Raw genomic sequence first — 17,223 nt, 5'->3', positions numbered from 1 at the left:
GACCCTGGAACTCGGACGGAGGGAGGGGGACGACGACCATGGAACTCGGACGGAGGGAGGGAGGGACCCTGAAACTGGGAGGGAGGGGGGGCCCTAGTACACACTCTCATTCTCACACACACACTCTCTCTCTCACACACACACACTCACACCCAGTCTCACTCTCTCTCTCTGTCACACACACACACTCGCACATTCACTCTCTCTCTCTATCACACTCTTTCAAACATACACACTCCGAGGAAAACCTTGCTAGCGCCCTTTTCATTTCTGTCAGAAACGGGCCTGATTTACTAGTAAATAAATAAAATTAAGGGGCACTTTTACTAAGGCTTAGCACACACTAATGGACATTAGCATGCACTAAATGCCAAGTGGTCCATGGGTATAAAATAGAATGCCCAGCATTTGGCATGTGCCAATGTCTATTAGTACACACTAAGCTTTAGTAAAAAGGACCCTTAAATGAGATTATTAATACATGAAATTGTGCTCCTCAGTTCATTTACATTTGACCATCAGTATGGTCTGAAGAAGAAGGGTTATCTTCGAAAACTAATCAAAAAATGTATTTAGTCCAATAAAAATGGTATCATCTTGTTTTATTTTCTCCGTTTTATTTTATTTCTATTTATTACCTCTAAAAGTGAATTAACATGACTACCACACTACTTGACCATCAGTCAAGGTGCAGTAATATTTTTTGATGAAAGTATACTGTAACATATTATTTTTGATGGGTATTTTATGGCAATGTTTCATTGCACTATTCATCAGAAACATAGAAACATGACGGCAGATAAAGGCCAAATGGCCCATCCAGTCTACCCATCCTACATAAACACTAACTCTTCCTTTTTCTAAGGGATCCCATGTGCCTATCCCACACTTACATAAATTCTGACACAGTCCTCCACGACCTCCACTGGGAGGCCATTCCATACTTCCACCACCCTTTCCATGAACAAATTCTTTCTTAGATTCCTCCTAAGCCTATTTCCTCTTAGCTTCATCATATGCCCATCATTCCAGAGTTTTCCTTCATTTGAAAAAAGCTAATTTCTTGTACATTAATGCCCCTGAGATATTTAAACATCTCTATCATATCTCCTCTGTCCCTCCTCTCTTCCTGCGTATACATGTTGAGGTTCATAAGCCTTGTTTTATGTCCAACACCACTTACCAATTTTGTATCCACCTTCTAGACCGACTCCATCCTCTTTATATCCTTCTGAGGTGCGGTCTCCAGAATTGCACACTGTACTCTAAATGGGGCCTTAACAGAGACTTATAGAAGGGCACTATCACCTCTCTGTTCCTGCTGGTCATCCGTCTCCTTATGCACCCAAGCATCCTTCTGGCTATGATCGTGCTTTTTCTACCTGTTTGGAAACGTTAAGGTCATCAGAGCATATAAAACCCATTAGTGAATGGCATGTTAAATGCAAGTTTAACAAACTGTAGTACTGGGCACAGGTTTATTCAGGAGCTTAAGGTTCTAGGTTCAAATACTTGATATACCGCAAATTTTCAAAAGAAATCTAGGTCTGCAGACAATGAATATGTAATCCCCATCAATGGTTGTACTAGTTTGTTCCAATCACCCTTTAGGCAAGTTTCTACTGACCATGCTTTTGTAGGTGGCAGTCTAGCCCAGTGATTCCCAAACTGTGGGCTCTGACCCCCAATTGGCATACTCCTAATTTGAGATCTTGAGTCCACCTACCTGTCAAAAAAAAAACACACACACACACACACACACACACACACACACAGAATAGTAGCCTCATGACCCCTGCAGGCCAGATTATAATACTAGCTGCATGAGCTCAACAGGAAGTAGGAATTAGGAATTACGGCAGATCACTGGCCCATGAAATTCAGTCTACACACCCAAGGGGAGGACTGACCTTGAGAAGATGCAACAAGCAACACAGCAGGAAAGAAGCCCAGGGTGCCCACTCCCAGCCAGCCAGCCAACTGGTGCAGGTACCAAACTGAGGTGGGGTCTGAGGAAGAAAAAATAGAAAGAAGGAAAGGGAAGTGGGCTACAGTGCAGATGGGAGTTAAGACAGAGAGAACTAGAGGCAGTAAGAAGCAGAGAGTAGGGTGCTCCAGGCATTCCCCAACTCATCTACCCTTACCTTCTAATCAGACACCTCCCTTCTACCCACACACATTTCACACTTATTTATATACACACTCGTGTACACACAGTGGCATATGGAGGGGAGTGGGGGGCAGATATTTGCTTTGGCTACTCTCTGGGGTCAATAGCATTTTCAGCTGATTGAATAGGATCAAGGGTTGGGAAGCACCTGTCTAGTCTTTATGAATGCTCAGAGTTGAATGTGTGAGCAGCTATTTGTCAAAATGCCAGCCAATAGAAGCCCATGGGGCAGAACTAGAACTGGTTCAGCCTATCAGGGCTGGCCTAAGGCTGGTAGGAACCTTAGAACAAGTAGTGTAAAGAGAATCAGTGCAAGGACAGGAAAAACAGGCAATGAGAGTATCTCTATATCATGGTGTCAGTCTCCCTCTGCTGGTAGGAGTGCATATTACCCACTCATCGGGAACGGTCTGGAGCAGACTATAAGGAAAGTAGGAGAGCGTTCAGAGTGAGGAGATAATTGCATCTAATAGTCATAGATACTAACATTATCACACAGGTACCACAAAAGCTTGAATACATCCTTTTTTAAAATCTGTGTTTCTAAAATAATATTGTTTTACAAAGCACCATTTAAAATATTCTCTGCAGACAAACCCTGTGTTTTCATAATACTGTCTTCCTAAAGACTGAAGTTGTTTTGTGCTCCGTCAGCTGACAAGTTTTCTACTGAATATGAGAATTTAATATATTGGTATTTAAGAGTAAGAGTCGAAAATGTTGGCTATGTTGGCAGATGTTTGGATAACAGCTTTTTCAGCACAGGACTGGAGGATCTATTCAGAAGTGGTTTTTTCCCCAACTCCATGCGGGACTTACGCATTTTTGTACTGTTCTGTAACAGTGGCAATGCTGTGTGAGTCATCTACACAGAGTTTAAAAGGGGGTTAGACGGTTTCCTAAAGGACAAGTCCATAAACCGCTACTAAATGGACTTGGGAAAAATCCACAATTCCAGGAATAACATGTATAGAATGTTTGTACGTTTGGGAAGCTCGCCAGGTGCCCTTGGCCTGGATTGGCCGCTGTCGTGGACAGGATGCTGGGCTCGATGGACCCTTGGTCTTTTCCCAGTGTGGCATTACTTATCTACAGCTATACTTGCTTTGACCCCTGACTCGGTCCTTCTTATTAAAGTACTTTTTTGTCCTGTTCCTGAAGGTCCATTTGTGCTTTTTGTTTGTCTTGATATTTTTTTTGTTATAAGCAATAGATCTATACCGAACAGCATATTTTACTATTTGTCCGAATACGAATAATGAAAAATAGTATTTGGACAAATATGATTTCCAAATACAAATAATGGGCATTGAGCTTTAACATAACAAATAATAAAAGAAGCAACGTGAAATCAGAGATCAAGGGCTAGAGGCGCGTTAGTGTTTTTAGTTTGCGCTAACCGTGTCGATGCCCATAATATTCCTATTGGCGTCTACACGGTTAGCGCGTGCTAACATTTAGCACATGCTAAAAACGCTAGCACACAAGTACTTAGCTTGAATGAAGAGGTATCTTTTCTCTCGATGTTTTGGACAGCTGAAATTTATTCATGTTCTTCAGCACTTGAAAAGGGGTTCCTTTAAGCACTGGAATAGCAGCAATTTGAGGAGCTAATATTGGGAAGAACTACCAGTGGTATGTGTTGGAACTTTGGGGATTTGATATTTGGATATTTTTGTTTTTTGATGACTAAAATCATTGTGTGGGTTTTAGCTATTTTTCTCCATTTTTTTTTTTAGTTAGCAACTTTTTTTCTCCATTTCTGGAGTTTTTTGCTGCTCTCTTTTTTCTGGAGATAGATAATTTAGTGGGGCCAATGATAATATCTGGGATCCCCTTTGGGGATAAAATGACATGTTTGGACAGACCATTGCTCTTTGAGTTTTGAAGCCTTGTTTGTTTAAATTGTGAGATTTTTCATATCTCCCCACAGTTTGGGTTAGCCACTCTGTTAACAAACTACATGTTTCATGCTCTTTTGGGGATTTAATATTGTACAAACCAGGGGCGTAGCTATCATGGGGCCACAGGGGCATGGGCCCCTGTAGATTTGGCCCTGGACTCCCCTGCCGCAACCCACTCAACCCCCCTTCCCGCCGCCAACCCTCTCCTGCCACGTACCTTTGCTGGCGGGGGACCCCAACCCCCGCCAGCCGAAGTCCTCTTCGCGGCATTGCTTGCTGAATGATCTGATCAAGTTTCTGTACGTGCAGGACATCAGACGCAAGCACAGAAACAGATTCAAACTTGATCAGATCATTCGGCAATGCCATGCGGCCGAGAAGAGGACTGGTGGGGGTTGGGGTCCCCTACCAGCAAAGGTACGCAGCAGGAGAGGATTGGTGGCAGGAAGGGGGGTTCAAGAGGGTTGCAGTGGTGGCAGGGAGGGTCAGCAATGCCGCGCAGCCGAGAAGAGGACTTCGGCTGGCGGGGGTTGGGGTCCCCCGCCAGCAAAGGTACACGGCAGGAGAGGCTTGGCGGCGGGAAGGGGAGGGTCAAGAAGGTTGCAGCGGCGGCGGTGGCAGGCGGGGAGGTCGGCGGTGCTGGGGGGGGGGCTAAAATGTGCCCCCTCACCTCGGGCTCTGGACCCTCCTCCCGTCAAAGTCTGGCTATGCCCCTGGTACATACCATGACAGCAGTGGCGTACCAAGGGGGGGCGGTCCGCCCCGGGTGCACGCCGCTGGGGGGTGCAGCACGCCTGTTGGCCGAGACCACTCATTCCCTCCCTGCTGCTCCCTCTGCACGGAACAGGTTACTTCCTGTTCCGGGGCAGAGGGAGCAGCAGGGAACGAGCGGACTCGGAGCCGACAGGCGCACGGCCCCCCCCCCCCCCCCCCAGCAGGTAAAAATGCACCCGGGGGGGGGGGGCGCATCGGCGATCCGTCCCGGTTGTCAGCCAGCCTAGGAACACCACTGCATGACAGGAATGAATCTCACCTCTGTGCCTGGGTATGTTGGAGATCTCAGTCTCTCAGATTCACTGCTAAACCTTATCTCAACATTTGCATTGCTCCAGAGAGCTTCTTTCAAGAGTTCATAAGGTGTAATATGCACAGGCAATATGGAAATTTTTTAAAATCAGGGTGGCCCCAATGCAGTTGGGATAATTTCCAGATCTTTTTGCCACATTTCCTTGATTGCATAACAGTCACTTGGCACCGACATGTATTAATGCTATTCTTCTGCTTTTTTCCTTTATCACAATGTCTGATTTTTTTGTTTCAGTTTTTTTTATCTGTGGGGACAGAATGTGGGGAAACACAACTACTTCTTCATTCTCCACAATGCTGTCTGGGTTGTGATCCCAGCATTTGCTATCACCAGTGGATTCCTATGGCTAAGGACTTTACCATCTTCAATGTTCCTGTAAATAAGCAGGCACAGTTGGAACTACCAATATTTGTTTCCAGTTGAGTGATTTCTTGGACTTGGGGAGGGGGGTCTCTACCACTTGTGAGAGTACCACTTTCATTCCAAAATCTAAGGCTGGGGATTCAATACATTATTCTATCAAAGAGGGGTAAGAACACTGTCTAGGAAGAGGAGACTCCTTGAGTCTGATGCATTACAACACCTCCTCAATCATCTTTCCTTAAGAACTGAGCACAAGAGAAGTGTTTGGGGCCTGCTCACCCCCTGCAGATTAATTTTATCTAAGGATTTCCTACTGCTGCATCCTCAACTAGGCCAAAGCACCTTTAAGTGCTGTTTCACAATCAAAATCTTCTCAGCTAAATGGAGCAGAACCACTTCCTAGCAACTGAGGCCTGCACTCAGGGACCTTTTTCATCATTAAAAATGTCAGAAGGCCAAAAGAAGGGAGAGGTGGTCTGACTGGTGCCTACCTAGTACACTAGGAAGCAGCATATACATTTCCAGCTGACAATAATTGAAGAAGGGTCAGCAAGGGCAAACTGAGGCAGCACAAAGCTGTACTATTACGCAGCACATATACAGCAAGGAATGTGATGCCAACTCATATTATACTAGAAATTCTAATGGTACAAAGTAGAGAAAAATAGGCCTTTTATTCACTACATTCCCACTGGCAGTACTGGGCAATGCATCAGTAGCCTGTTGCTCCTAACTTGTGAGGTTGATCATAAGTTGTATTATTCATTTACTGTGGGAGTTACTAATCTGCTCATAGTAAAATTAAGCTGCTATAAAATACAATGTTGTACCACAAATTAGTAACTACCTCATAAAACTATTGCAAGCTATGTTTATATACTGCTACTTCAATTCAAGCTCAGAGTGGTAAACAAAACTCATAACAAATATTTAAGAAATACAGTAAAAAAAAAAAAAAAACAGATTAAAACAATGTAAAGGAGTAATGTAGCCAGCCGTTAATACGCACATAACAAGGCTCCCAAATTGTCATTCTACATTTTTTTCAAACGAGGAAAATTCTGGAGATTGTTCCCAGCTTGTGAGGTGTGTCTGAGATACTTAAATGGAGGATGGACCTGTATATCTGTCCCCAACAGCAGGAGTTCCCATCTTGTGTTTGGAAGGAACTCTAAAATGCCCTGTGCTTTGAGAATAGGAGGTAATGGAGGAAACCTGAGAGAGCCCTTTGGGGTCCCAGGCTCATGAGAAGCAGAAGGGAACTGTCTCTTTTCACAGCTCACTGCTTTGTGCAGAAAGAGAGGAGGGGGAGGGAGGGGGAGGGAGGGGGAAAGAGAGAGAGAGAGAGAGAGAGAGAGAGAGAAGTTTCTTAGCCCTGCTTGGCCAAACCAGTAAAGAGGATCAGGGAGGAATACAGACCTATGGGAGGCCTGGGGGGGATGCTCCAGTGGTGGGTAACAGAGAAAGCAAAGGAAGTCTGAAGGTACTAGGTTCTACAAAGAGAAAAGATGTAAATATTGGAGTGTGTGCCATGAGAAGCTGATTAGATCTAGAGCGTGCATCCCACTTGACATCTTAAGAAGTCCAAAATGTGTTGCAAGGTATTGAACCTTGATGCATCCTGAGCACAAGTAAGGAGAAATTTTTTTTTTTTTGCTGTTTTCTTTGCTGTTTTTTTTGGTCATCGGGGATGTGAAGTATTTTTCCTCTAGTGCCTTTATCCAGTGGTATCTATCTTTTTGCATATGCATTTCAAGTAGAAAGTCCATCGCATGGACACAGCTGCTTAACAGAAGGACCAGGGAGATTCTGTGTTGTATTCATCGTATCTTGTGTAAGATTTCTAGGGGAAGCTTAAGGGATAAGACGTCTAGGTGGCACCCATCTGTGGAGAAGAGAAGAAGCAATCCAAGAGGAAATGGCCTAGCAAGACCCAGGAAATGCTCTAACTACAGAACCTTCAGAAGGAATTTGAAAAAAATATGGTAAAATGACTAAGTTACTGACCAATCATTTTCTTTTATCCCCAAATATTCAGTCGGTGGCAGTGAGCATGTTTCTAAATGCAGAGTGCCACCAACTAAAATATACTCATATGTTCAATGCCAGGCTATATTGGGATACCGGCATTTATCCAGGTCTATGGCAGTACCTGGAAGCTATATAAAAACAGCCAATATTCAGTGCCTACATACCTAACCAGGCACTGGCAGTGAATATCACTGGTACCTGTATAGCTCCCTGCTCTGCCCCAGCACTGCCCATTTAGGTGCTGCTAAATATCGGTGGCCGGACAGCTTAAATTACGCTGAATATCAACTTCTTAAATATTTTAAGTGTCTTCTTTTGTGTGCACTATGAAGTTATGGATTTCATCAAAATAGCACACAACTGCTTGGACATTTATCAGCGGAGTTTTCATTTTTGGCAGACCACCTAGTAAAGTTCTTGGGGTGCTCTGTCCCCCTCTGCCCACTGGACCCACTTTGCTGAATTTACAAATTCTTGTACGTGCCCCTGGAGCTGGTAAACCCTGACTACCTCCCCCCCCCCCCAGTGAGCCCGGACTACACAGGTGAAATTGTCCACAGTACTAATCCTTTTAATGAATATTAACCCTTACACAAGCATTAGCTCACTTCCTATACTGTGTTGCTTCTAAATGTCAGTCCTGCTGGTAAAGAGAAAATACACACAGTAAGTTTAAACCAAAATAAGAAGTTTAATAGTGTCTGTTAAAATTAACAGATAAAAAAAATAATACATACATCCCAGCAAGGAAAGAACATTATTATAGCAGTTTACTTCTACGAAAACCACTATATTGTAATACAAACATTTAATTTCTCAAACCTTCTATGAAATTAATCGTGCAAGGAGACCAAATTCCATGTGCAAAATATTCAAATGTTTATATCTGTGCAATGGAGAACAGAAATGTTCAAAGAAATTGCAAGCAACCAACAATACCAAGGTTGTGGAAATTCAAATAGGTCCACATCCTACAATGCTAAACCCTGAGTGACACAAAAACAGGCTCAATTCATTTCAACGTATATTATGCACATTAGCTTAAATGAACACAAAGGTATACATCCATTAAAATAAAAGCATTGAGAAATACAAAAACAGGATCCAGAGTACAATTAAAATATAGCTTATTATAAAGAAAAAAAAGAAGAGCCTAGCAGCCACCCAGGCAAATAAGCAGCAAAGACCAGTCTTGGAATGAGAGTCATGCTCCTTGGGCCCACTTCCCATTGTCTCCTCCAGCGCTGACTCACAGCTAGCTTGTTATTAAATAAACCTTCAAAGACAAATGACCTGGGTGGCTTCTCTTTCAAATGTTAGCTAATGGAAAGTGCACATGCTAAAGGCCACCTGAGTATTTGCACCTGTTTGTTATATGGGTGATTGATCAACGGTAAATTAAGACATCTACTTTTGAAATTCTCCTCCTACCTAAGCTCATCTCATGGAATGCCTCTTTAAATTGTAACTGTGTGGAAAATGTGGATTCAGCACTTTAAGTAGGACCTCAATTTTAAGTCAGTTTAATTTACATCAAGAAGATTCAGCAACTCCACACCTTACCCAACATCTTGAAAGCTCAAACTGTCATCTGGCCACTTTACTTCAGTGTTCACATTCACGTGATCACACTTCATGGAGGTAAGTTCATTGTGGGTTTTCGGTTAGAATCCACAATCAATGTAACAGTGCTATGTTGATCTATATCATAAAGGCTATTGTACTACAGGAATGGCTCATCTTCAACCTATAAAATCTAAGCACCATATTCTACAGAAATCACAATATTGGAAGGACAGACCCTCAATAGTACTTGTAAATGTCCCATCACTAATAATAAAATACAAAACATAACATAACAAAGTTGTTTTTTTTTTTTTTTTAGTAAGTGAGCCTCTATGGCCTGCTTCAGTTGTGTCCTAAGCCGGAATCGGAGGACAGATAGGTGGAAGACTTGTGAGGCATGGCTGGTGAGAGACAGCAGCAAAAAGCAATGTGGATGTGTTGCCTGTGATCATTCAAGTCCTTGGGTCCTGTGAGCAAACATTAAATAACAAGAGAGATGGCAACAACAAGAGGGAAAAGTAGAGTCTGGAACTCGATTGCTAAAGAGCCCTGCCTCCTCCATTGGCTCATGTCAACGTCTGCAAACTGGATCGGTTTGGAATGTATCAAACAAAGGGAAAGTCCAACCCAAAGGCACACTGCTTAGCAATTGGTATTAGTGCCCGGACCTGTGTAGTGTAGAAACGAGCCTCCGCCAGCTCACAATCTTCACCAAATCACTCCATTTCCTGTTCTGACATTCGTGAGTGGGGCTACTCTTGCAGCTCAATTCCATTCATTGGAAAACCCTATCTGGCACTGAATCTGCTAAATATCATGAAGGTGCAGAGTTCTACCACTGTGGCAAGTGTCTGCTTATTTGTTCAATGTGAGTTAAAGCTCTGTTAAGGCTATTTGACAGATGACAATGATCATTCCATCAGTAAAATATTATTAGCTAAAACTGGATAAATGTACAACAGAGTGGAAAGCAAAGACAATGTATTCAATGTAGATGGAAGGAGCCTACTATTATTTCTAGGCTCTGCCGCTCATAGTCTGTTAAATCAAAATATTACTGTCAAACTTCAATCACACACACAAAGTATCACACACTATATTACAGTTACATACAGGACTGCAGAAGTTCCAGATGACAGGAGAGCAAAATTCAGTTTTAGCTCCTAAAACTCTGAGGCAGTCCAGGGAATGTTAGAGACAAGAAACTTTCTTGGAAAGTTTCCTCTGTGTTATGACATTTTTGGTGACACAGCAAAGTTCAGTTCAGAAAACACAACCGCTGGATCTGGGCCTGAGAACTCTTAAACCACTTCAGGAATACAAGTTACGGGTTACTGACTTCATGGACTTCTCAGTGGAGCACCAATTTTTTAGAGGGTTCAAGTGTGAAAGTCACACTACTAGGCCAAGTTGAACGAATGCTCCCCAAACCATTAATGAATCACTGTAATATGCAGCAGCAATAACAATGAGGTCTCGGTGCACTTGAGTGAAAAATAAGTCTGCTTCCTGTAAAAGTGCCTACTCCCTGCGAAAAATGATACTCTTCGTAAAACATTGTGAGCATTACACTATCAACAGAAATGTATTACATAACTGTTAAGCTCCCAAAGATACCACATCTTCAGGACTTCAACAACGGCTCTGGTTGGCAGTTCCTGCCCAGCACACTTCCTTACAAAATTGTCATCAGTGGCTGACGAATCAGTCATGGCTTTTTAACCACATTACCTTGTTCTATGCTAGAGTTCCAGAGGAAAGCTTAGCAGCTTAAAACCGTGTGCTTTTTGAGTTCAAAATTTCACCTGTTTTCTGAGAGTCTTTACTATTTCCCTCTGTCTTCTCCATCTTCTTTCCCCAGCAGGGTTCAATGGAGATTTCAAATTCGTCACTCCCGCTTAATGCATCAGTTTTAGACAGTTTCTGAACAGTGTCCCCATTCTTTTCCACACTTATGCTAACTTGTGCCATGGCTGCAAGCTTCTGACTGCAGCAGAGCTTGGAATCACACTTCTGGGAGATACAGGGTGAGTTGCAAGCCAAGGAGCTATCGTGTTGGTCAGTGAATTCAGGCTGGATGGTCACCGAGTGAATTCCGGAATCATGGAGCACTTGCCGCATTTTGTGAGTGGCCACTTTGTAATCAGTGGCATCCTGACATTTGACATGGAGTGTGGCTATATTCCTGCCACTTGCGAGTTCCCAGACATGCATCTCGTGGACGCTACCAACCCCTGACACTTTGGCAAGCTTCGTACCTGAAACACATAAAACCATTCAATGGGAGATGAGCACCATGCTTTCAAAGAAATGTACTTCAAAAGTTACTAATATTGTTTTTTTTAAGTGTCCATTATTATTTAAAATTTTATTTAAAAAAAAAACTTCTATAGTGCTTTGGTCTTCACTCCCAGTCCTCAAGGATCGCCAATAGGTCAGGATTTCAGGATACCCTTAATGAATATGCATGAGGGCAATGGAAGTACCAGTCATGCAAATCTCTCTCCTGCATATTCATTAGGGTTTATCCTGAAAACCTGACCTGCTGGCAGCTGTCAAGGACTGGAAGTGAAGACCAAGGCTATAATGTGTATCTCAAATTTATTTATACAGATGTTAATGGGATAAACCAATATTCAGCCCACAGCAATAAGTGATTTGTAAGCTACTCACAGCCACTGGCTGAATGAATCCTGTATATTCAATGCTTGGGCATGTTTGGCTTCCAGCACTAAATATCGAGTTATCTGCCATCAAGCAGATTTTAACTGGACATCAGCTGATATTCAGATTGGTGTCCAGTTAACTTGATGCCTAAAATTAGGACTGAAAATTGCTGCTAACTGGCTAAGTTTAGGCTGCATCCAAACTCTTCCCTGCCCCACCCCACCCCTCACTCTCTCCCTCTTCTCCACTACACAACTAACAGCCCTTTCAATCCCTTCACTCCCTCCCTCCCTTCTCTCCCCCATGCAACCATCAGCACATTCAATCCCCTCACTTTTGCCTCCCCACATTCACTCAGTCACTCTCTTCCCTTCCTCCATTTTCTGATTCTTTCACTTCCCAACAGTGATCGCCCAAAGAAGCCCAGTGATGCCCAGAAGCTGACACACCTAACACTAAAAGAAGCAGTGGACCTGACAGGCATTAACTCCTAGTCTCTTTGACCTTGTTCATTCTATTCATGACCCCCTCCATTGTGTGGGGGAATCATGTAAAAATCAAACCTGTACTTCTGGCTCTGTGCTGCTTCATTGGGAAGTTGGAAGCTCCCACTGTCTGCTCTGCTCTATTTCGACAAAGGAGCCAAAACTGATTTATACCACTGGCTCTGCTCTGCTTCCTTGGGGCTCAGAAGATAAGCATTTGGAATGTTGTTCTGGCCTGATCTGCCAGAAATTAAAAGGGGCTGAATTGGCTTAGGTATGAAACCTGTGAGTAGAAATGCCAATCAAGGTGCTCTCGCCCCCATGTTGTGTCTGTTCTTTGTAGTATCTGCTTCAAGATCACCACCTTCCCCTCCTAGACACTGTGGATTAAGGAGCAGAGAGTCTGTTCTCAATGGTGGAGAAAGTGTCCTTGGATGGTTCCAGAGCATGGTTAAGGTCTGTTTTGAATGTGTATATCATAGTTTGAATATGATTGTCATAGGATCATTATGTAGTGGATATATGTTGTTTTAAACTTCTTATATTGTAAATTGCCTTGAATGTCTTTTTAGTCAATATGACGGTATACACGTTTTAATAAACAAAATGTTACAGGCTCATCTCTCCTTTCCTCTTCACTGCAGGCTCTCTGGAAGAGAGGACTGGAATTGAACCCCTGCTCTAGAGTTGCAAAGAAGTGGCAGAACTATATTCTGGGCCATTCAGACCACTAATGCTGGCTCAATGGGAAAAGATTTTGATTAGCCAGGCCCTAAAAGATGCCTTATTTGTAGGTAGAGGGGAACTTGTTGCCCTTGGTATTTTGGGTGTTTCTTGCACCCATTTGGATGCCTTATAGATTTTGATAAAGCATTTTTTTCTCAGGAGTAATGATCCAAACTTTTTAATATAACTAGGTCTCTTCCTTTTTTCTCTACAACACAGCTATTTCTAAACAGTAAGAATATAACTGTTCCCACTTTTCTTCTGCCTAGAAATAAGCGACAGAAATGCTTCAAACCTGCTGACTTTAATAGTCTCTAAATGCAGGCTTTCAGTAATCCAGAGAGATTTAAAACACGTTGTTTAGGTACACTCGTGAGCCCAAATTTACCACCCCAGAAAGCACAAAGCCATTATGCATACACAATCCACAGAAATCCTTCCAGAAATAAATCAACCCTGGCATGCAAGCTAATCCTCAAAGCAAAAATTATTAAGAGACTAGGAAAGGACAAACAATTATCTTACCCATCTCTTCCACGTTGACGTTTTTCGGAACCATCTGCAGCAAAACTCTGGCCGACTCTTTCATTATAGGGAAGGCCGAGAGTAAAACAATGATGACCATGAGAACAGTCAGGGTTGGATCGATATAGCACTGCCAGTTACACTCGGTGCCCTCCAGAGGCTTCATGTAGAAGATCGTTGCAGTAATCACCACAACTACTGATCCCAAAGCATCTCCCATGACAAGCAGAAGCACACCTATATAAAGAAAGGAAACACTTGCTTAGTCTACATTTTCACTCCTTGGGGACAAGTTACCTTCATGTCAAAATCCACCATCAGGTGACCCCCCCCCCCCCCCCCCCCCCAGATCAAAACTCTGTGATCTGAATTAAGACATCTGGAAGCTATGACCAGAAAAATACACTTTTCATCCTAGCACTCTCTCAGTAGCCTTTGCAGTTTAGTATGTCAAAATTATATATGCAGTCACCCCAAGGTGACAGGTCACCTGGCTAAAGGGATCTGAAAGAGGATCCCAAGGCCATTCTTGACTTGTACTTCAATGCACTAACTCAGTGACACCAAATCCTTTCCATGACTCCTGTAGCAGAACCCTGTTCAGCACCCTCCCTTTTCTGGGTTCATCAACAAACCAGGGACTGTTTGGATTTCTCCATTCAGAGACTGCATTCTGGTATAGGTGAGAGTAGTAAAATTTATTGTATGGGTAATGGTGTTCTTTATGTGCAGGAAGGTGTCATCAGTAAGGTAAAAATATTCAAGACCACTATAGACCTGCTGTGCTTAGGTGTCTCAGTCTCAGATCCACCTCTCACTACCTACACAGTGATTATCATGTGTACCAGATGACAATGAGGTACTCCACCCTTTCCTCTCAGTCCTTATTCACTGCCATATTGTTTCTCCCCTCTTCCTATTTTCTTTTCTTCTTCTTTGCCTCTCCTGTCTTCTTCCTTTTCTTCCCCTCTCACCCTCAGCCCTTTCTTTCTCCTTCTTCTGCTCTATTCTTCTCCTTCAGGGACACAATTTGGTTCCTAATGCGGGTGATCTCAACAAGGCTGCAACTCTTGCTTTAATCAGTATTGTAGAGTCACTGCTCTGGCTTTGACCAGTGGAAAAAAACACTGCTTCCCACACCTGTTGGCAGTGTTGCTATTGATCTGTGGTAAAGGCAACTACTACCTTCCTTGCTGCTAAGCGGGGACAACTATCACTCCCTGCTCTAGTCTGATCAAGGGCCCAGGGCTGCTCTTCTTCCAGACATGGCTCCCAAATACTCCTCAATGACAGGTAGGTGGAGAATATTTCAGGACAAAGCTGGCAACACCTAAAAGAAATGATCCCCATGTAGCCCAAGAAGGACCCCCAGGGTCTTAAGACCACATTTTTGGAACCACTGCTCTGACCACTTGAAAGCCTGCTTCTGTGGTCATATGGAGATTATATGTGCCACTGTACTGACCCCTAATGCATAACTCTTTGTAGTTTAAAAGTTTCAGCAAGATAGTGCCATTGAAAATGGCCGGTTAGTGCCCAAAACAAAATCAGGTATTTTGAGGGCAGTCTGGGGACAGAGTCAGCAGCTGGTTAAGTGCCAATTTCCAGCACTTAACCAGATAAGATAACCACATAAAACAGTCCTATCTTTATGCTGTTCTTCACAGCTGGTTAAATGCCAAATATCACACTTAATTGGCTATTTTCTTTTTTTGCCAGCTCTGTATACCCAGAAATTCAATGCCAGAGCCCACACATGGCCCAGCATTGAATTTCCAGCTATAACACTAGTAGCAATCATCAAAGTGCTGATCACTGCCAGATGAACATCGGGCCTAATGGAGTGGAGGAGTAGCCTAGTGGTTAGTGCAGTGGACTTCGATCCTGGGGAACTGAGTTCGTTTCCCACTGCAGCTCCTTGTGACTCTGGGCAAATCACTTAAGCCTCCATTGCCCCTGGTACAAGATAAGTACCTGAATATATGAAAACCGCTTTGAATGTAGTTGCAAAAAAAAAAAAAAAACTTCAGAAAGGCAGTATATCAAGTCCCATTTCCCTTTCCCTAAATGTGTAAGTAAATCAGGTCTGACTGGGTATCCAGTTAGGTAATGTCTATAGACATATAGGGAAACTGGGCAGCAAGAGGTTGGGCAGGTATAATTCTAAGTCACATATTTTTATCTAAAAATATCTATGGTAGCCAGAAATTTATAAAGCAATAAGCAAAGCAAAACTACTCGCATAATTTTGCTTTGATTATTCCAGGAAACCCCATGAGTGAAATCTGCCTTTGGGGTTTGCGCTTCACACTATTTTATATTTGTTGATTCTCCCTTAAGCCTTCCACTCAGCTGGGACAATCTGCAGATAAGGGGTTTCAAAATGTTTCTCAGCTGTTCTGGGTTTTGTACTAAGTTTTGAGTTTAGTTTGGTTTAATGAATACAAATACCACTGTTATATTGCTGATTGTATGCCTACCTGCCTGCTCTCCCAAACCCTTTCACTCCCTCTCCTGGCTCCATGGGCAGCGGAACACCTTTTTGTTTGGATGGGGCAAAAAAAAAAATCTATGGCACTACCCCTAAGCTCTCTATCTAGTGATGTTGTTTTGAACATTGGTGGGGCCATGATACCAGTGGGCCACCCATTCCACTGCCTATACATTTCCTATAGAGATTATCTATAGGGCAAAGATTTTCCTGCTGATTCTCTGTCCTCAGTTAGGCTCCACCCACTGTCCTAGATCTGGGATTTATATCTTATGACCAGTTCTTCTCAAATTAGTATTTGTCTATTGTTCCTATGTATGACTGCTTGCTTATATACATTCTCCAGAGTTTTCCTTACCTGCAGCTGGCCCCACCATTTTAACTCAAAGAGCTCTCTCCTATTCTGCAATATGCTTTGTATGTGGTTCTGGGCTGTGTGTATTTGACTGTAAGCTTAATGTACCAGGGACAGTGTGTGCTGTAATTTACTGTCTGAACCATCAGATGGTGCTATAAAAACAATAATGACTTGAGAACCTGCAGAACAGGTCATGTAATTACATCGCCTTTGGTGAATCTCTGCATAAAGGTAGTTGTTCAATCCCAATAAAAATAAATAAATTAAAATGTTGGTGTCATGATCTTTACTTTTTTGATCTTTTCTGATTTAATTTAAAATTGAATTCTGACCTGCCTTGTTTTTCTCATGTTGCAGTACAATAACTCCCTGTCACTTTACCAGAGGAAACAGATCTTTCTCATTTCGTTCATCCCTTGTATGTCCCACGAGACAATCCATTCTTGTAGCAAATGAACAGATGTGCACAGAAACAGAAACACTGAGCCACAGACTGTTCTGGGAGAAATCACTGTAAAGAGGGCTTTCCCCTCTGACTGTTCTAGCACTGCACTGGCCTCTGCATCAGTATCTGTACCACATGGAGCAGTTGCCCTCAATGCAGGATAAACATGCCCACTGGGGCCAACCTCTCTCTTATCTATTGCACAGTACGGTACCTCTCATGTTCAGGGCAGCTGCTTTCTTGGCATCAGTCTGTTTTCCTTGCTCATCAGACTCATCCTGGGTGCTCACAGGATCACCTGTAGCCAAATAAAAAATTGTGTTGTGTATGAATTCTACAAACCAAAGAAACCAATTTTCTCAAAACCAGCATTAAAAATACACAAGTCATTCTGTAGTGAAATCT

The 17,223-nt window shown here is 42.9% G+C and overlaps 1 protein-coding gene across 1 annotated transcript; it reads right to left on the bottom strand.

Annotated features, from left to right (window-relative positions):
- Positions 1 to 10,754: 10,754 nt before the first annotated feature.
- On the bottom strand, positions 10,755 to 17,054 carry LOC115464245 (zinc transporter 10-like). The gene is made up of 3 exons (XM_030194643.1): positions 17,033 to 17,054; positions 13,525 to 13,761; positions 10,755 to 11,379 (listed from the first exon to the last, which is right to left on the bottom strand). Exons 1-3 carry the CDS (start codon positions 17,037 to 17,039, stop codon positions 10,892 to 10,894), a joined length of 732 nt encoding a protein of 243 aa, XP_030050503.1. The 5' UTR covers positions 17,040 to 17,054; the 3' UTR covers positions 10,755 to 10,891.
- Positions 17,055 to 17,223: the final 169 nt, after the last annotated feature.

This window comes from Microcaecilia unicolor, chromosome 3 (genome assembly GCF_901765095.1).
Source record: "Microcaecilia unicolor chromosome 3, aMicUni1.1, whole genome shotgun sequence".
Classification (NCBI taxonomy): domain Eukaryota; kingdom Metazoa; phylum Chordata; class Amphibia; order Gymnophiona; family Siphonopidae; genus Microcaecilia; species Microcaecilia unicolor.
This window is presented reverse-complemented; position numbering and strand designations above follow the sequence as displayed.

Bases quoted from the DNA above. Each gene is read 5' to 3' on its own strand.
- LOC115464245 (XM_030194643.1), bottom strand. The intron at 11,380-13,524 runs GTAAGATAATTG...TATGTGTTTCAG, and splicing joins CGTCAACGTGGAAGAGATGG to GTACGAAGCTTGCCAAAGTG.